Source organism: Stenella coeruleoalba (genome assembly GCF_951394435.1).
Source record: "Stenella coeruleoalba genome assembly, chromosome: 6".
In the NCBI taxonomy this organism is placed as follows: domain Eukaryota; kingdom Metazoa; phylum Chordata; class Mammalia; order Artiodactyla; family Delphinidae; genus Stenella; species Stenella coeruleoalba.
Genome location: NC_137151.1, coordinates 99,191,964 through 99,213,264, shown reverse-complemented (window position 1 = coordinate 99,213,264; position 21,301 = coordinate 99,191,964). Strand labels below are relative to the sequence as shown.

Here is a 21,301-nt window from a genome sequence, read left to right as displayed (position 1 = left end):
CTTGAGTCTTTTCATTAGCCTTTTATAACACATCTTTCGGTGAAGGTAGTTTGGAACTTTGGAGCCTCTGCCTGCCAATTACAGTAGGTATCCCATTCTATTTGTTTGATTTGGGAACCCTTGTTTTAAGGCACGCTTTCTTAAATGATCATGTCTAAATGGAACGTTCCCTATAATGGCCGTTGTAATTCTAGGTTGTCTTTAGTAAGGTTTTGCCATTGTTGTTAAGATATTTATAGCTTCCGGGACCATGGTTCTTAGACATGAAATAAGCAGGTGTGCCAGAGGTAGTGTACTCAGTTCTTTGAAACGTAAGGATCCTAATTTTTTTAGCTAAGCCTTGGGTCTCTCGGAGCCAGAATTAATACCCAAGAGGGATGTGGCACTGGGTTGGGGATTGTGTGGTGTTTTACAGCACACCTTGTTGTGTGGAAATTTTCTTGGGATTGGCAGGTGACCTGGTGTCAGTCTAACCTGTTTTGTGACCAGTTTATCCTAACACAGGAGTCTTTTGAGTTAGGTGACAAGCGCTCTAACAGCTTTTAAGTGCTCGACCATACCCGTCAATTTTGTGACTTTTGTCTTCTGAGATTCCCATTAGCAATAGTCATTACCTCATATGCACACTAACATACCAGCAGTAACCAGAGACATGTTACTGCATACTGGCCAAGAGAAGGTGCTAGGTGGACACCACCAGCTGTTCCCAATGAGGAACTACAGACTAAACAGTCTCTAATAAATGGGGACTGTGGACTAACCAAGGGCTAGGGACTTGGGTTCCAGGTGGGACCGTCTGCCAGCTCACGCTGACCACTAAGCCCTGGACTGGGGCTGTGGTCTAACCAAGGGCTAAGGATTGGCACTCTGTTAGAGCCTCCTGTCATACTAGGCTGGCCCGTTAACCTTGCACTGGAAAGCCAATTGGATCAGGAGCTCAATGCAAAGAGAGCAGAACTCAGAGCTGAGAGGAACTTACCCACAGCCCTTGAAAATGATGAGACAGAGAACTCAAAGGTTTACAGGTACCAGTGCCTGTGTTTCTCGTTATCTCTGAAGCCATCAGAAGTTTCCTTTGGATCCCGCCACTGCCTCCAAATCTGTTAAAAAACAAAATTCAACTGAGTAAATTTTAACGATCTTATTGGCTTTATTCAGTGATTCAAGAATTGGGCAGCATCCCATCTGGCAAATAGCAAGGAGCTCTGAAGAGCTCTACAAAATGTAAGACTTTTATAGGCAGAAGGTGGCAGGACAAGGAAGTTATACCAGCAAACAGCTGTTTGTGGCAAGATCATCTTCCTTTAGGGGGGATGGCAGGGGTCTCTCAGGCAGATTACCTCACTAGTGCTGACCAGGTAATTCCAGATTGACTTGTTTAAGATTTCATTCTTGGGGGAGGCTAAAACTATAGTTAAGTTAGGTATTAAGTCTTGATTTGATGATGTGGGGCTTAGCACAAATGACTCCATTTTGGGCCTTTTGTCTTTTTTTTTTTTAACAGAAATCTTTTACAAATATAACCCTTTAAGCCATATTAATCTAATGACACAGGTGCTATTCTTATTTCAAAGAGGAGAAAAATGAGACCAGGAGAGGTCAAGTAACTCGTCCAGTGTCACAGAGGTCCTAGATGGCTGGTCCAAGATTCAAATCAGACAGTATTGCTGCAGTCTGAGCTCTTAACTTCTGTGCTAACTCATGAGGGGAAAAGAAGCCATACAGATATTTTTCTTCATAACCCATTCAGAGGAAATGAGAAACTTATCATTTAAATACAAATTGACAATGAAAACTACTTTAAGTGTCTTCTAAATAGGAAAGAACCGGCAGGATCCTTAAACATACTGCCTCATCAAGTGACTGAGAGCCAGAGCAAGGAAATTACAAAGGGATGATCTTCCGTTTCCAGGCCCATTACTGTTACTGCAATAGTTACTATTATTATGGTCATTACTATTAAACCGTTTTTTTTTTAATTAAAGAGAGACTTTCTTATAACATTCCCAATTCACTCATTAAAATGACAAATGTTAATAGTCTATCCATATGAAGTAATAAAAACAAGCATTATCACATATAGTGGAAACTGAGGACCAAAACTATAAATATGCCTTAGTCCAGTGTATACGACCTGCCACTGGCAGAATTAAAATTTGTACCATGTCCCTTAGGCTTGCATTCTATTTAGTAGAATTTAGTAGTATTCTTATTTACTTCATTCAGTCATTCTACAAACAGGTATTAAGTGCCCGTAGATGTCAGGTGCTGTGCCACGGAAATGACCAGCAGTTAAGAAGGGAAGAGCCAGTCAGATAAGGAGTTCTAAAGGAAGACAGGGCATTAAATGAGATTAGGGCTCCTGTCCGTGGTCAGAAGCAGCATGGATGATTCAGAGATACGAAGCCGCTCTTCTCTTTCTGGAAAGGGTGTTTTTTACTGAGGCTGTTCATCTTTTAAAATGATGCCAATGTGATAATACACTAATGTATATAAAATTAGAAACCCTAATTCGAGGTCAGGCGTACCAGCAGGATAAAATTAAATACCTCAGTCTGGAACTGTAGGGGGCCCATCGACCACTTTCAACCTCCTCAGCGCCATAGATAAGAATTCTTTGAATTTATACAATAGCAACTGAAATAGGGCAATTTTAAGACATTAAAGGGCCTTTAATATGCTGAGACACATGGCTGCTAATGAAGTTTATCCATGTGTTGAGGCAGAAACTCATTAAACCCCTATTATGGGATGGAAACTAGCATAAGGGTTAACTGTTCAGTTCACAAGGTGGAGAGAGTTTAATGGGAGGGTTTGATAGTTTGGATTTAGCATATTCAGGGGCTTAAGGGAAAGAGTGTGAAAGAAGGGGCGTGAATGAGGTGGGGAAAAACAATTGATGGGAGAATTTTATGATTCAGGAAAATCTTAGAGCTTCACCACGTGATAATTTAGCAATATGCTAGCTCTTAACATTTATGAAGATAAATTTAGGTAAACATATATTGAGTAGAATGGCTTAAACTCAGCATATACACAGCAAACACATTTATTTTATTATTATAATACGGTAATAACTGCAGGCTTTGTGGGATGCCTATTCCAGGTGTCCTTTTAATGGATAATTGGTAGTCACAAAGTAAATAAATATGTTAAAATAAGAATTGAGGAGAAAGAAAAAATCATGAAATTAAAAAATATTTCACCATAAACAATACTTATTGAACACCCACTATACTACTGTTCCTTCCCCCATCTCTGAGAACCTCATTTTTTGATACAAAAGCCTGAAATATGGTTTCATAAAACCATTATATTTAGAACCTGATTTCAGAAGAGAATAGAGCATGGATTGGGGATGGGAGGTAGGAAGAAGGAAGAGAAAAGAGGAATCTCATTTCAGAAAAGGCAATGGAAGTAATCGAATTTTATAAATTCTAAGATTTAAAGGTTAGGCCAGCTCTGTTTGCTAAAGAGGTTCATGAGAAGTCTGTGCAAATGAAGGAATGGCATTGGGAAGGCCAAGTGTGAACCTGAAAAAAACTGTTCCCTTTAATAAATAATGTATAGACGCTGTTTCTAATACAGTAAGAATATTAATAACCATGATCATTATGGTTATCCTGTATATATTATATTGGGAGGTTGGAAGAAAGTTAAACGGAGCTTTGTAAAGAGTGCAGGCAAAGATAATATTGTAAGAATTAATTGGTGGTAGGCAATAGTTTTTTGTTGTTGTTTTTTTTTTTTTGCGGTACGCAGGCCTGTCACTGTTGTGGCCTCTCCCGTTGCAGAGCACAGGCTCCGGACGCACAGGATCAGCGGCCTTGGCTCACGGGCCTAGCCGCTCCGCGGCATGTGGGATCTTCCCGGACTGGGGCACGAACCGGCGTCCCCTGCATCGGCAGGCGGACTCTCAACCACTGCGCCACCAGGGAAGACCCCGGCAATAGTTTTTTTATGTCTCCTGAAGTTGAAATAGTAATGGAGTGATTCTGTTTGAATCAGGAAACAAAGGGGAGTTCAAGAAAGTCATGTGTAATAAAACCAAAACCAAAACCTTTTTTTTTTTTTCAGCTTTGGAATAATCCTTTTGAAAAAATTAGTTGAAATACAAGGACAGATGAAAAAGTATTTGTAAAATGATGTGCCTTTCTTTGAAAAATATTCAGTTTGAATTTTGTAGAAATTATAGTTGAAACCTTGAATATGGATCATGAGGAAACAAACTTTTCATAGAAAGAAGTTAATTCTGGTAAGCAAATGGAACTCTTTGGGAATCCAGCCTACTATGGATATATGTGTAATGGGACTCAAAGCCAGGCCATCAGCTACCAAATGGAGAGAGCGTGGCCCTTTAAACCAGGCAGTTTCAATTTGTCCCCAGTCTAATGGAGGCGAACTGGATGGCAGCAAATTTGTTTTCTAAAAATCTCAGTTCCTTCCTTCTTCATGCCCCACCAAAGAATCTTATACTTGATGCTTTCCTATATTGAGTCACTTCCTGCCTTGTTAGCCTTCCTTTACCCTTCATTACCTCAGAAAGGATCTGGACACTATTGATTGGTGGATTACATGTCCATCAACCAGTATAAAACACTGAAATCTTTTATTATGTTTTGAATCTTCAGTTATAGGAGACTCAATGGAATTTCAGGAATCTGCAAGCAAGTAGGGAGTCAAGATGGGGGCGTGTTGGAAGCTGGAGCAGCATTCTCCACCTCCCACTCTTTCCCCTTTCCCTGCTGATGGATTTTCTACATTTTCTAAGAGTAACCTCTTTTCAGCCATTTTTTAAAGTAATATATTGACAGGACAGTTATTAAGCTAAATGTTAATAGAAGGAAGACCATTCAAAATAAACAAAAGTTAGTGACTTTTTAATGTGCCGGCTATTTGGCCAGCCAGTGACAGAGTCACCCCCCATTCCTGCAGTGTCTCCATATTTGGTTGCCAGTGTTAGGACCTGACTAGCTTATATAATGGAAGTCAACCTACTTAAATTATTTAAGGGTGTCTGCAGAGAGAATATGCTTTCTGTGGTCTGTCCCATATTTATGTTCACCTTGCCTCCTCCTCTATTATCTGTGCTTATTGAGGTAGGTGAGTTGGAGACTGACCCAGGATGGAAGCCAATAAGTTTTGGGGGATGGAAGACCAGGGCGCCCCATGACTAATTCCTTATGGATCCTAGTTCCAGCTTTGTCTTAAACCAGGCCTATTTGGCAGACTTTCTTCCTTTTTGGACTTTGCATCTTTTCCTTTTCTTCCCTTCAAAAGTTACCTGCAGTCAGGTTAGAATCCTTTTATTTTATTTGCAAAATAAAAATGCACTTACAATTTAAAACTCATTTTATATGATAAGCCACTCATCTGGTGTCAGCAAGCATATACTTTAGACTTCTTTTGTTGTTTTTGTCTTCAGAATGTATCCTCTTTCCATTACTGTAATTGACATTTAATTTATGGAACTCAGTAAAGTAAAACAGTATCATGCATACTGTTTTCAAGCAAACAATGTAAAACTTTTTAAAATCCCAAATCTGTTGGGATACAATAGTTTCAACCATTCCACTAGGTGAGCTAAAGTTGACAAAAGCCATCAGTCCTTTTGTTGTGGGCAGGAAGCCAGAAGCCATCCTCAATGGAGAAGGTCCTTTTCCTTCGTGGAAGAGTATTGCCCAGTGAAGTGTGTTATGGTGTCTAATGTCTTCTTCTGGAGCCCTTGGAGTTTTCATAGCAGGGGAATTTTGTAAGAAGGATGATAAATTGTTCCAATATTGAAGGTACTGTTAAAATGAGACAGGTTCTAGGAGTCTAAAGGATGTCCTAAAAATGTGAAATTATATAATCTGTGCCCTGATGACTAGAACCTAGGAAAAAGGTTGACACCAGTACATATTCTAGTATATAAGATGGGCAGTGTGCAATTGGAAATATTTTAGAATAGCTGCACGATAGTCATGTTTAAATGTTTTCTGTCTTCATTTTGTATGTTCATGAGGTTTAATATCACCTCACTGGAATTCATTACTATGATTGTGAACTTACAACATGGCGTTTGAATCCCCTTACTGCGGTATTCACACACTCTTCACCTGTACTCAACTTCTATTGTAGAAAGGAAATAATGATTTCTCATACAGAATTCTCAATTGGTCATGAGCCTATTGGACATAGTATCAGTATTTTAAAAAGAGGAACAAAAGATACATCTCCCTTCTCTGATATAGGTAATAAGAGATTTTATGTTCCCAGTGTTCAGGAGAGAGTGTCAGAAAATCAATATGAATAAATTCAAGTACACAGAGGATTCAGCCTATTCGAAAATGTAGTGTATGGAAGAATGACGGTATGCATTATTAAATGTTTCTTGTTTCACTCACATGTGAATATTAGCACGAAGAAAAGGTACCATAGGCTACTTATAAACTTAGGCAGAAGGCGATTTGCTGGCTTTTTTGTTTTTTTCGTTCTTTGTTGTTGTTGTTTAGTGTCTCAAGGCTTACAGCTAATCTGAATTTGAAACTAAATACTGTCATTACAGAAGATTTTTTTCTGAGTTCTTCCAATTTCTCTGGGGACAAAATAATGGCTGCTTGAAGCAGTGGAGAAACAGTAATTAGGGCAAATAGTAATACTGTGCATGATTGAGGAAAATGTGAGGAAGGGAGGGAGAAAATGCAACAGACAGACTTGTACAGCCTGTTACTAGGAAACCACATCAGCATTAAATACAGTGTGCTAATTGGCTATCCTGTTTCTGCCTGGGTACCAGCCTGGGCCTGCTACACAGCTGTTTCTGCTCTTTCTGGTTGCTAGGTAACTGCATCAATTTTTTTCCCCCTCTTTGTATTCTGGAGGCTAATTGGCTACTTCTGCTCCTGGTGTTGCTGCTGGGTACCAGTCTGGGCCTGCTGCTCTGCTGTTTTCCAAAGGGATTTAATGGGGGGAGGGGAGGAAAAAGGGAAAGGAAGATATGCTGGCAATTAATGGAGCATAAGTGCAAATTCTACACAATGTCTGGCACCTGCGTCCCTTCAGCCTGCTTTCTCAACTAAATCCTTTAGCTATGAAAACACATTAGAATCTTGAAGTCTTTCTTCTCTCTGCTTACCTTTTGAATATAGTTTAAAAGAAACAAGACATTTGAAGACTTATTACTTCAATGATGGATCTGATCTTAAGGAAGAATGGGCAAATTATTACACATCTATAGTTGATATGGGCACTAATAGAATTTGTGCAAACATGAACATTTCTAACTTAATAACAAAGAAGCATCTTTAACATCTTAAGGAGAGTACCACTTTATCTCTTAACTGGACCAAATTCCTTTGTAGTCATTCTTCTTGATATCATACAGAGTATAAAGTAAGAAATCAAATGGACTAAAAGCAACTATAGGATTTTCCCAACTGTTTTATTCATTAAGAAAGAGTAAAGGGAAGCTTCTAGACCCATGCCTTTCCATTATGGATTTCATTCCTCTGATGTGCACAGCGCATGTCCTAAGTACTCTTTGGTGATACATTGCATTTACATAGAAATAAGCATGTTTGCACACCTTATTTTTCTTTCCTTATAGCAAACAAACAAATGTGGTGCAAAGTAAACCTAAAATCAGTTTTGTGATTTTTTTTTTAAAAGTGTAATTACTTTCCATATCATTTTTATTTCCTATCTAAGTAGAGGTTTCCATTTCATCATTATTGAAATTCTCCCTGGAAGTATGGGGAGGAATATTCTTCAGAAGTGAAATGATGCTTCAAGGAGGTTTCACTTTAAATGGTTGAGAAAGTATATGTAAATTGAGGCCCCTTGAAGAGGCAACTTCATCCCCCTGGGAAGGAGCTGTTTTATTGAGAAAACTCAGAGCATGTTGTGTGACTGTGCACAGAAATAGTTAGCAGAGGCAACTCTTACTCAACGCTAATGGCTAGTGCTGGCTTCCCATACTAATGAGATCTACCCTCCTCTATTGAAAGTGAAGAAGGAGAAGCTCTATTCTGAGCAACAGCCCTGCCGCTAGTAGATCAGATCAGGCTCTATGGAATCATTTCTGTTTAAAGTATCCTTAAAATAGGTAGAAGGCCTCAAACTAGGCTAGGATGATGGAGAGAATAGTGCAGTGTTCCATAGATCTTAAGGAAACCAGCTAGCTGTTAGTAGCGATCGAACTGCAAAAGAAAACCTTATTATCAGAGGATAACTTCAGAGCAGGTATAGTATTATTTCTGCTGTCTCTATTAAAAGGACCATTGTTAATCACTCCGAAATATTATGGGTCATCTGCAGTCAACGGAAGCAGGATATGGAGGAAAAGTCCAAGGAAGTCCTGGCTGTTTTTGTCCGTTCCTCTTCACCTGTGGATTGGATATATCTGCTTTCTGGCTCTGGTAAGACCTGAGAAACCAAGACAGAGGTCTTGGAAGACTGAAGCAGTCATGATTAGCCCTAGCCATACACAAACACCGGGACCCACTTCCTAGCTTCCTCTCTTCCTGCTCTTCGGGCAGGCAGGTCTTTATTCTTCGCATGGCTCCATATTGAAAGCAATAGTGGGAGTGCAAGCATGCTTTGGGGGTTGAGGGAAGGAGATGTTCCATGTAGCTGCTTCAAACTTCCGATTCTCCTCAGTCACAAAAAACCTGCTTTGCTAATTCTCATCTGCACGCAGTGTTGCTACCCCTTGTATGAGGTACATCAGTTGATGAACCTGGAAAAGAGGAATCTGATGGCTGCTAGCTGCCCAGGAGGGCTGCTGCTAACCCACATCATGCTTTTGTGTGAATCAGAAAAAGGTGCACCTTCCGTGGGCAGACGTGGCCTGTGCTTGAGCAGCAGGGCTGGATTCAGCCCTCCTCCGCCCTTCAGCTGGCCACCCTGTGTGCACAGCCTCACATGGCTGCCTGCTCACCACGGGAGCTGATCCACTCGGCGGGCCTTCCCTGACCCTCCAAGAGCTTGAGAAGCTAATGAGGTTCCGGCAGGAACATGAAAGTCGCATGACTGTTGGGGTGGGGGTGGGTATTGGGACCTCCTCTCAGTGGCTGAAGAGGCTGCCCATTATGTGTGAGAGTAAACCTTTTAGCCCAGCTGCACTCCCCAAATGCGAGATCATTAGTTGCCTAATGCTCTGATTCTCAACTTGGGCCCATTTTCCCCCTCGGGGCATTTGGCAATGTCTGGAGACACTTCGGGTTGTCACATCTTGGAGGGGGATTGCTACTGGCATCTGGTACGTGGAGGGCAGGAATGCTGGTAAACGCACTGCAGTGCACAGGACGGCCTCCACAACGGAGACTCATGGGGCCCAACCGTCCACAGGACCGAGATTGAGAAACCCTGGCCTAACGCAACCTTAGCCGTCCTTTGCTCCTTCTCTTTGGGTTCCCCTGCACCGCTTGCAAAATATTTCCTCATCCTTTTAAGACTACAGCCAGGTCTTGCCTTCCCTTTTGTGCTCTTTTAAAAATTGACAGAATATAACTACTGTATAATGTATTATTTCTTTTGGGTCTCAGAAGATGTGCTGTTCCCCCCCTCATGATATAGGGAAATCTCTTCACCTCTACCCGATGCCTAGCTTTCTAGAATTAACATTCATGATTGTAGCTCCTCACAAGCGACATCCCCTCCCCTCTTGCTGAAGGCTCCTGACCTGTAATAATTTGAGATTTTGCTGAGGCAGGGATTTAAATCACATGGGCTGCCAGGCTGGTAGGTGGTAGAGAGGCTTTTAGCCAGGAAATGGGTCCAGCTGACCAGGCACTAACGATCATTTTCTACCCGTCCTCTCATGTACAGCAGTCTCGCCAAATTGTAACAATTGTTTCCTTATTATCAAAGAGAAAGTTGACTGTTAGGGCAGAAATAAGGCTGAGAATAAATATTTTCAGTCAGAAAATGGACCTTTTATTGGGAAAACTGTATTATACTGGTATGTGCTACCTCAGTGCATTTGCTATCGTTCACTGTCTGGTTCACACCAGCATCGTGAGGAAAGTACCCAGGGAGAAGTATTTTGAGTTCCCAGGGAGAAAGGTGCTACCTCACGTAAAAGGATTTTAAGTGGCATTATCTAATGGACACATACTTCATGCTTGCATTTTGTCAGGAGATGTGAATTATGCATTGGCCCTTTCAGCTGCATTCACATGCATAGAAAATAACATTGTCAGACATGTCATCCCCCAGATACAATGGACAATATGCTATTATAATTGTGTGGCATTGTCCTTGCTGTTTGGAGATAATACTGCTGACATTATTCCTCTCATACATGTGAATGTGGCTATAGGGAGGACGTGACATCTGTGTCTTTCACACAGATTAGCTTATCCCTTGCCACTTGGAGAGATTGCGATTAGTGGGCTGGCCTCCTGGGGTCATGGTAAGGGCCATGTTTTGGATCACAGTTGTTATCGGACCTTAGTTTTAGGTACAGTAGGGAATTAGTAATATTTATCTTGATGACCTGAAGAGGCAATGGTTATTTAGTCAGCTCCCCAGAGCAGATGTACTAAAGAAAGGGTAGGCTGAGGCAGTCCTACTCAGATTGGCTTTGGAAATGAGAAGGCAGTTGGGGACCAAGCCTGGATGGCTGCTTAACACATTATTGCTTTATCCAAGGAAGTAAGCAACAAGATATCACTTGTATAGGTTGTCATAGCTCACCAAGTGCTTTTACGTACCTCATTTTATTAAACCCTCACTTACCTGTCAGGTAAATGTTCTCATTATTCCCATTTTATAGATGAGGAGACTAACGCTCTGAGAATGATTTTCCTGTGATGAACTCTAAAGCATACCCCATTCTGTTTGTCCTTTGGAAATCAGTTATTTTTGCAGGGATGGGGCTAAATTCAAACAGAATATAAATGAGTTTAGTTGTGTTTATGGTTCAGCAGAATAAATGGCTTAACTTTTGCCATCCTTATCTCACACATATGCTAAGTAACAGGTGAGTTGTTATATATCCAGTATGACAAGTTTAGAATAGCTAAGAGAACTGAAAGTTTGTCTTATCTATTCCTATATTCTATTTAGATTGAATTTAAGAAGCTTTAATCTTGGGGTTTTTTTTTTCTATTTTAAGAAAGAAAGCTTTGAAGATGCCAACAAGTGCAAGGCATTGATTCTTGAAGTGATAGCTCAGTACTAGCGCATTTGCATACTTTAGAAAATGTATGGAGAGAAATAATAAATGAAAACTTCTCCTGACCCCTTACAAGAATGCACTTTAGTCCTCTTTCCTTACTAAACTGGAAAATCCAAATGGAGTGCCTTAGAGAAGAGGTGGGAGAAGCTGTGGATGGATGGATCTTGGTGTGTAGGTTACTCGTTGCTGTCTTAGGTATACCAGAGCTTTGCTTGGGGAGTTTGAACAAATAACTTGTGCTTTTATTTTTATTTGTATGATAATTACAGAGTTAAAAAGTAATCCTGTTTATCCCTCTTTTGCCCCACTTTTTGGAGGATGTTTATGGACGTGTTAAACGTCTTAAGGAGAAAAACACTTGATCAGTACAGTAATTATAAATCCCCTAGTGGGCAAAGATCCCAAACTCAGGTGAAGATTCTGCTGCTGTGTGCAGCCATCTTCCCTCTGTATTCACAAAAGCACGTGGTGAAGAATAGCTGCTTTCTAGCATTCTGCCAAAAGGATCTATAGGAACCTCTGAGTGACAAACACTTGCATTGTCTTCCGGAGAGCTGAAGAAAGAAAAGGTTTTAACACCAAAAGCCACATTTCTGGAAGGTGGAAGGAACAGCACACATGACCCCTGAGGGCTCTGCTTTTTGAGGATTGTTCGCCTGTAGATTTAATTTTGTCTGATCTTGGGTTCCTGTGCATCCTCATATTTACTTCCCCCTTTTATTTATTCTACCTGCCAAAGAAATAATCATAACAAACCATTAGAACTGGCAGGGCCCTCATCCTCATTTGATATGAGCTGCTTGCTTGCTTAGAATTTGCTGCTAAGCATTAGAACGCTTTCTAACCGATGTGTGTCTTTTCCCCCCTCCCACAGTCAGATCTTGAAGTTTTTCCTGTGGTTTTCCTTGGTGTCCATCTTTTCCACAAAGAATGTTAAATAAGCAATGGCAGGGACTGGAAATAATCCTTTCAACTAAGGAAAACCTTTCATGCATCTTTCCCACCAGTGTCATCGCACGAGTTAGAAGGACCAGAGGCACAAAGTTTATGGGATCAATTACAATGAGTTCACTATTAAACATTTTTCTAAAAAATCTGTTGTGAGAAGAATAAAGCAATAATTAAAATTAACTGAACAGCTTTTGCTCTATTGAGGCGTTAAATCTTTGTGTAAACACAATCATATTGTGCAAACATGGGTCTTTTCACTTGGCTGATTCAGACAGTGAAACCGCTGAAGTTTTGAGGTCTCGGGGTCAAGGGCCCATTTTGACGCGGCTTGAAAGGTCACCTGCTCATTTGTGTCTCCGCTGTGCAGCACACTGGGCCGTGAGCAGGTATGATTCCTTGCCCACCACGGCGCAGAGAGGAGCCGGCAGATCGCAGGTCTGAGGCCGGCACGTGAAGCCAGCGCGCTGCCCACGGGGCGGGTGTGGGTGCCTGCCGGCCGCTGGGGTCCGAGCAGTGAGCCGGCTCGAGTGTGGAGAAAACAGCAGTTATGAAATATAAATGTGTTTATTATTACACTGGGCCCCATGCTATATAATTTCACACACACTCATATTTGTGATTTATGGCCACAGCTTTATATGGAGGAGAAGCTTGCTAATTAACCCAAATTGATAGGGAGGTCTCTGAAGATGATCAAATTGGAAGGAGCGGGGTAACTGAGAAAAAATGGTCTCCTGGAACAACCAAAAAAAAGTGGCTGCCGTGTCGGAGGCATCCTTTGTTCATTTATTTTGATAAGCAGAGCTTTGCCTTAATTATTCATGATAATGCTTGCCCTGCAAGGAGTGTCCGTCCCCTGTCCTGGCAGCCCCGGCTTGGTGCTGGGTTCTCCGTGAGGTTAATGCCGAAAACACCCAGCCCAGCTTCTCTTGAGATGGTGTCATGCTTTCACCTGTGAGAGCTGAGACAGGTGAAGGTTAGGAGGTTCACGCACACCTGCCGCCTGTCCCTTTCTGGAAGACGGATGTTGAATGGGTTGAAGGAGGGGAGGCCTCAGCCCCGGTTTGAGGCACTGCTGTGCTAATCAGGCTGCTTGCTGGTGCTGTACCTGTGTCCCTGCCCTGAATCCTCCCAAGGTGGGTGGTGATTTTCCCATCACAGGGAGGAAAAATAGGGGCCTAGAAGAGCCCAGGGATACCCAGCTAATAAGGAGCTAAGCTGACTTTAAGTCAAGATCTGATTCCAAAGTCGGTTCTCCTGCAGTATTCTGCTGGAATTTTCTAGGAGAGAAGCCAGGAAGGGGCATAGGAGCAAAGACCCCACCCAGCTTCCACCACAGCCCATCCCATTGGCTGTGCTTTCAGCCCATTTCCTGATCGTAGCAGCAATAAACATCATCGTTTCCAACAGCTTTCCAAAGTGATTCTTGTCTTGGCAGAATCTTGAGTTACTTGTTCTGGGAGCTCTTCAGAAGGAAAGCACTTTGGAATAGCATATGCTAGTTCCAGAGTACTCAGAGCATCCATGATTCATGACTCTTGCAGAAGAACTTAATGCAGGCAGGATACTGCGACCCCGGGATAACTTGATGGGCTATTTTTACTTGGATGTATAATTACTAGAGAGTGGATACTGAATGGCCCACCCACTCTATTCATAGCAGAACCTTGGGAGTCATCCCTGTACACAACCTTTTGTTTCCCCCTTATTCATTCATTTTCTATAACTTTTGGGCATTACTTTCTAACTATGTTTTGTATTTTGTTCACTTCTCTCCTTCTCTGCTGCTAGGAGCAATGCCGTCCATGTTCCAGCCACAGTCTTCTCTCTCCCAGATGGTTGTAGAGCCTCCTAGAGAGTCTGCCACATCAGCTTATTTCCCTCTGCAGCCCATTCTCCGTTTTGTAGCCAGGGTGATATTTTAAAGATTCAAATCTGATCGTGGTATGCCTCCGCTTAAAAGCTCACAGTAGCTGCCATTGTTCTTAGGATAATGTCCAAATCCTTACGTGTGGTGTGTAAGATGACTGTCCAATAGAAATATGTAATACAAGCCACATGTGTGTTTATATATACATATCCTGGCAGCTTTATTTTAAAAGTAATTAGTTATACTAATTAACTAGTTTTAATACTAGACTTTAAAATAATTTCAACATGTAATCAATATTAACATTTATTAATGAACTACTTTACATTTTTTTCCATAGTAAGTCTTTGATATCCAGCATGTATTTTACACTTAGAGCACAGCTATATTCAGATTGCTCACATTTCAAATGCTCGGGAGGCACATGGGACTAGTGGCTTCCAGATTGGACCCAGCAGTCTGGCCCCTTACCGATTTCTCCAGTCCCATTGTGTTTCTCCCCGCCCTGCAGGACACACCAGATCCTCCTCTTTGGGCTTCTGGGCTAGGTGTGGGAGAGGATGTGGCAGAGAGGTAGGAGTTTGAGGAAACAGGCCAACACAGAGCCATCTTCAGTCTACCTTTGGACCTGCAGAGCTTTCAGGCAGTCGGAGGTATGGGTAAAGAATGAAGCCATTGCTTTTCTGTTGGCCTCGGGGGTTACCATTTTGGTTTATCTAGGGCTGTGTCAGGCTAAACTGATGCTTTTTTGAGAAAGTGAAGGGAATTAAATGGAAAACCACTGGTAAAGTTGATATGTGGTATCACTTTGCCTGCCTACCCCACACAGAGGTCCTGTAGTGGGTAGTACCATTATATGAGCTAAAGATGAGACTGTGGGACCTGACAGGGGTGAGTGAGGGGTAGTTCACATCCCTGGCTTCTAGTCTCTGTGGATAATATTCCTTCACATGTTCATTTTTTAAAAGTTACAACAGCTACTGTATGCATGCCTCTAAAGAGTTCTGGTATTCTTTCCAGTTGAAAGATTTATTTTATCAGAAAATATCTCCAAAAGGAATATGAACATTTATTTTTATTGTTGGCATTTAAATAAGAGGCAGAGTGAGATAAGGGTTAATTATGTGGACTCTGAAGGTGAGCCTTCCTGGGTCTAAATCTTGGTTGTACCACTCGTAAGCTGGTGAACTTGGGGAGTGGCTTAATTTCTCTGCCCCTCAGTTTCTCATCTATAAAATGCGGGAGGATGATAGCATGTATCTCATAGGGCTGTTGAGAGGATTAAAGGAGAGAATAGCCTTGAAGCCCTTAGAGTGCTGCAGTGCCAGCCCATAATGACTGCTGGATAAATATTAGCCAGTACCCTGTTTCCCCAGGATTTATAAAATATCATCATCAATTGAGGATTGATGGAATTGAGCCACAAGTCTTGGCTCAGGATGATCATGCAAGATGTTTTCTCGGGAAAGATGCAGTTATTGTCTGTTTGTGTATAATGTTTTGTGTTTCTCTCTCTCACTTGGTTTCTGCTATATGTATATCTATGTGAGGAAGGAACATAGAGACATCTTATCAGGATTTGATTCTGCCATCCGTGTATCCAACAGAAAAAGCAGACATATTTTAGTGGATGAGATGTGTGGCATGGTGAGATGTATACCGTATTTAGTGGTACATGGACTATGAGCTATTTTTCTATTTAAAAAGTTGCGCTGGGGCTTCCCTGGTGGCGCAGTGGTTAAGAGTCTGCCTGCAGATGCAGGGGTCACGGGTTCGTGCCCCAGTCCGGGAAGATCCCATATGCCATGGAACGGCTAGGCCCGTGAGCCATGGCCGCTGAGCCTGCGCGTCCGGAGCCTGTGCTCCGCAGCGGGAGAGGCCACAACAGCGAGAGGCCCGCTTACCGCAAAAAAAAAAAAAAAAAAAAAGTTGCGCTGTTTGGTTCAAACCCTTTGTGTTTCTAATCAGTGACACAGTGCAAGTTGAGAAGTTGGGGCTTAGGGTGACATCTCTGATCATTCATTGAAAGACTAGCACCAGGAGGTGGTCTGCTCCTAACACCATACACTGATCTCTAACCACATTAGCTAGAAACAGGTGATTGCAGACCTTTTGTTCACCAAGAAGGTACATCCAGCCACTGGGTGTTGATATGAGCCACCTTGCATAAAGAAGGATGTTTGTTGGGAATATTTTAATAATAAGTTTGCTTACGTAATTAAAAGCACTTGCCCAGCCATCATCTCTCTTCATACTTCATAAGAGTCCTGTGAGGCCAACATCAAAGAAGAGGTTAGCCCCATTTGTTTCTGGTTTTATGTTTATCTTAGTATGGTATTTAGTACTTATTATCATTGGTGGATTTGTTTATTGGGTTGGTTGCTCTCTTCCTTATATATATATATATATATATATACATATATATATATATATGTATATATATATATATATATACACACATATATGTTCTTTTTTTTCCTTTTTCTCTTTTTGTAAGTGTGTATGTTTATGCTTCTTTTTGTGATTTTATCTGTATAGGTTTGCTTTTACCATTTGTCCTAGGGTTCTGTCTGTTTGCTTTTTTCTTTCTTTTTTTTTTTGTTTTTTCTCTCTTCCTTTTCTTCTGAGCTGTGTGGCTGTCAGGGACTTGGTGCTCCGGCCAGGTGTCAGCCCTGAGCCTCTGAGGAGAGAGGGCTGAGTCCAGGACATGGACCACCAGAAAACTCCTGGCCCCACATAATATCAATCAGTGAGAGCTCTCCCAGAGATCTTTGTCTCAACACTAAGACCCAGCTCCACCCAACGACCAGCAAGTTCCAGTGCTGGACACCCCATGCCAAACAACTAGCAAGACGGGAACACAACCCCCACCTATCAGCAGAGAGGCTGCCTAAAATCATAATAAGGTCACAGACACCCCAAAACACACCTCCGGACACGGCCCTGCCCACCAGAAGGACAAGATACAGCCCCACCCACCAGAACACAGGCACCAGTCCCCACTACCAGGAAGCCTACACAAGCCACTGAACCAACCTCACCCGCTGGGGACACACACGAAAAAGAACAGGCACTATGAACCTGCAGCCTGCAAAAAGGAGACCCCAAACATAGTAAGTTAAACAGAATGAGGAAACAGAGAAATATGCAGCATATGAAGGAGCAAGGTAAAAATCCGCCAGACCAAACAAAGGAAGAGGAAATAGGCAGTCTACCTGAAAAAGAATTCAGAGTAATGATAGTAAAGATGATCCAAAATCTCGGAAACAGAATGGAGAAAATACAAGAAACATTTAACAAGGACCTAGAAGAGCTAAAGAGCAAACAATGATGAACAACACAATAAATGAAATTTAAAATACTCTAGAAGAAATCAATAGCAGAATAACTGAAGCAGAAGAACGGAGAAGTGACCTGGAAGATAAACTAGTGGAAATAATTGCCACAGAGCAGAATAAAGAAAAAAGAATGAAAAGAATTGAGGACAGTCTCAGAGACCTCTGCGACAACATTAAACACACCAACATTTGAATTATAGGGGTCCCAGAAGAAGAAGAGAAACAGAAAGGGTCTGAGAAAATATTTGAAGAGATTATAGTTGAAAACTTCCCTAACATGGGAAAGGAAATAGTCAGTCAAGTCCAGGAAGTGCAGAGGGTCCCACACAGGATAAATCCAAGGAGAAACATGCCAAGACACATATTAATCAAACTATCAAAAATTAAATTCAAAGAAAAAATATTAAAAGAAGAAAGGGAAAAGCAACAAATAACATACAAGGGAAACACCATAAGGTTAACAGCTGATCTTTCAGCAGAAACTCTGCAAGTCAGAAGGCAGTGGTAGAACATATTTAAAGTGATGAATGGGAAAAACCTACAACTGGATTTCATTCAGATTCGATGGAGAAATTAAAACCTTTATAGACAAGCAAAAGTTAAGAGAATTCAGCAACACAAAATCAGCTTTACAACAAATGATAAAGGAACGTATCTAGGCAGGAAACACAAGAGAAGAAAAAGACCTACAATAACAAACCCAAAACAGTTAAGACAATGGTAATACAAACATAGATATTGATAATTACCTTAAATGTAAATGGAGTAAATGCTCCAACCAAATGATACAGACTGGCTGAATGGATGCAAAAACAGACCCATATATTTGATATCTACAAGAGACCAACTTCAGACCTAGGGACACATACAGACTGAAAGTAAGGGGATGGAAAAAGGTATTATATGCAAATGGAAATCAAAAGAAAGCTGGAGTAGTAACTCTCCTATCAGGCAAAATAGACTTTAAAATAAAGACTATTAGAAGAGACAAAGAAGGACACTACATAATGATCAAGGGATCGATCCAAGAAGAAGATATAACAATTGTAAATATTTATGCACCCAACATAGGAGCACCTCAATACATAAGGCAAATGCTAACAGCCATAAAAGGGGAAATCGATAGTAACACAATCAGAATAGAGGACTTGAACACCCCAGTTTCACCAATGGACAGATCATCCAAAATGAAAATAAATAAGGAAACACAAGCTTTAAATGACACTTTAAACAAGATGGGCTTAATTGATATTTATAGGACATTCCAAGTAAAAAGAACAGAATACACTTTCTTCTCAAGTGTTCATGGAACATTCTCCAAGATAGAGCATACCTTGGGTCACAAATCAAGCCTTCGTAAATTTAAGAAAATTGAAATCATATCAAGTATCTTTTCCGACAACAATGCCATGAGACTAGATTTCAATTACAGGAAAAAATCTGTAAAAAAATACAAAGATATGGAGGCTAAACAATACACTACTAAATAACCAAGAGATCACTGAAGAAATCAAAGAGGAAATCAAAAAATACCTAGAAACAAATGACAATGAAAACACGACAACCCAATACCTATGGGATGCAGCAAAAGTGGTTCTAAGAGGGAAGTTTAATTAATTAATTAATTTATTTTTGTGTTGGGTCTTCATTTCGGTGTGAGGGCTTTCTCCAGTTGCGGCGAGCGGGGGCCACTCTTCATCGCAGTGTGCGGGCCTCTCACTATCGCGGCCTCTTGTTGCGGAGCACAGGCTCCAGACGCACAGGCTCAGTAGTTGTGGCTCACGGGCCCAGTTGCTCCGCGACATGTGGGATCCTCCCAGACCAGGGCTCGAACCCATGTCCCCTGCATCAGCAGGCAGACTCTCAACCACTGCACCACCAGGGAAGCCGTAAGAGGGAAGTTTATAGCAATTCAATCCTACCTCAAGAAACAAAAAACATCTCAAATAAACAACCTAACCTTACACCTAAAGCAATTAGAGAAAGAAGAACAAAAAAACACCAGAGTTAGCAGAAGAAATCATAAAGATCACATCAGAAATAAATGAAAAAGAAATGAAGGAAACAATAGCTATGATTAATAAAACTAAAAGCTCATTCTCTGAGAAGATAAACAAAATTGATAAACCATTAGCCAAACTCATCAAGAAAAAAAGGGAGAAGACTCAACAGGTTTAGAAATGAAAGAGAAGTAACAATTGACACTGCAGAACACAAAGGATCATGAAAGACTACTACAAGCAATGCTAGGCCAATAAAATGGACAACCTGGAAGAAATGGACAAATTCTTAGAAAGGTACAACCTTCCAAGACTGAACCAGGAAGAAATAGGAAATATCAACAGACTGAAATTTCAGACAAGCACTGAAATTGAAACTGTGATTTAAAATATTCCAATAAACAAAAGTCCAGGACCAGATGGCTTCACAGGTGAATTCTGTCAAACATTTAGAGAAGAGCTAACACCCATCCTTCCCAAACTCTTCCAAAATGTAGCAGAGGGAGGAACACTCCCAAACTCATTCTACAAGGCCACCATCACCCTGATACCAAAACCAAAGATGTCACAAAAAAATTACAGACCAATATCACTGATGAACATAGCTGCAAAAATCCTCAACAAAATACTAGCAAACAGAATCCAACAGCACATCAAAAGGATCATACACCATGATCAAGTGGTGTTTATCCCAGGAATGCAAGGATTCTTCAATATACGCAAATCAATCAATGTGATACACCATATTAAGAAATTGAAGGATAAAAACTGTATGTTCTCAATAGATGCAGAAAAAGCTTTCAACAAAATTCAACACCCATTTATGATAAAAACTCTCCAGAAAGTGAGCATAGAAGGAACCCACCTCAACCTAATAGAGACCATGTATGACAAACCCACAGCCAACATCATTCTTAATGGTGAAAAACTGGAACAGTTTCCTCTGAGATCAGGAACAAGACAAGGTTGCCCACTCTCACCACTATTATTCAACATAGTTTTGGAAGTTTTAGCCATAGCAATCAGAGAAGAAAAAGAAATAAAAGAAAAAGAAATAAAGTCCAAATCGAAAAGAAGAAGTAAAACTGTCACTGTTTGCAGATGACATGATCCTATACATAGAGAATCCTCAAGATGCTACCAGAAAACTACTAGAGCTAATCAATGAATTTGGTAAAGTAGCAGGATTCAAATTAAATCACAGAAATGTCTTGCATTCCTATACACTAACAATGAAAAATCTGAAAGAGAAATTAACAATCCCATTTACCACTGCAACAAAAAGAATAAAATATCTAGGAATAAACCTTCCTAAGGAGACAAAAGACTTGTATGCAGAAAACTATAAGACACTGATGAAAGAAATTAAAGACGATACAAAGAGATGGAGAGGTATACCATGTTCTTGGATTGGAAGAATCAACATTGTGAAAATGACTCTACTACCCAAAGCAATCTACAGATTCAGTGCAACCCCTATCAAGCTACCAATGGCATTTTTCACAGAACTAGAACAAAAAATTTTACAATGTGTATGGAAACACAAAAGACCCCAAATAGCCAAAGCAATCTTGAGAAAGGCAAACGGAGCTGGGGGAATGAGGCTCCCAAACTTCTGACTATACTACAAAGCTACAGTAATCAAGACAGTATGGTAGTAGCACAGAAACAGAAATAGAGATCAATGGAACAGGCTAGAAAGCCCAGAGATAAACCCACACACATATGGTCACCTTATCTTTGACAAAGGAGGCAAGAATATACAATGGAGAAGAGACAGCCTCTTCAATAAGTGGTGCTGGGAAAACTGGACAGCTACATGTAAAAGAATGAAATTAGGGCACTTCCTAACACTGTGCACAAAAGTAAGCTCCAAATGGATTAAAGACCTAAATGTAAGGCCAGACACTATAAAACTCTTAAAAGAAAACATAGGCAGAACACTCTATGACATAAATCACAGCAAGATCCTTTTTGA

The 21,301-nt window shown here is 40.9% G+C and overlaps 1 protein-coding gene across 4 annotated transcripts in view; it reads left to right on the top strand.

The window, feature by feature from the left end:
- The window catches only part of KLF7 (KLF transcription factor 7), a 113,700-nt gene that overhangs the window by 52,485 nt on the left and 39,914 nt on the right, over nucleotides 1–21,301 (top strand). The window contains exon 3 of one of the 4 annotated variants that reach the window (XM_079923702.1): nucleotides 13,910–14,252. The exons of the other annotated variants lie outside the window; for them this stretch is intronic. Within the exon in view, the coding sequence (XP_079779828.1) occupies nucleotides 13,910–14,040 (131 nt within the window). The 3' untranslated portion in view covers nucleotides 14,041–14,252. Of the gene's footprint in view, nucleotides 1–13,909; nucleotides 14,253–21,301 lie in introns of those variants that run through there. 4 annotated transcript variants of the gene reach the window in all.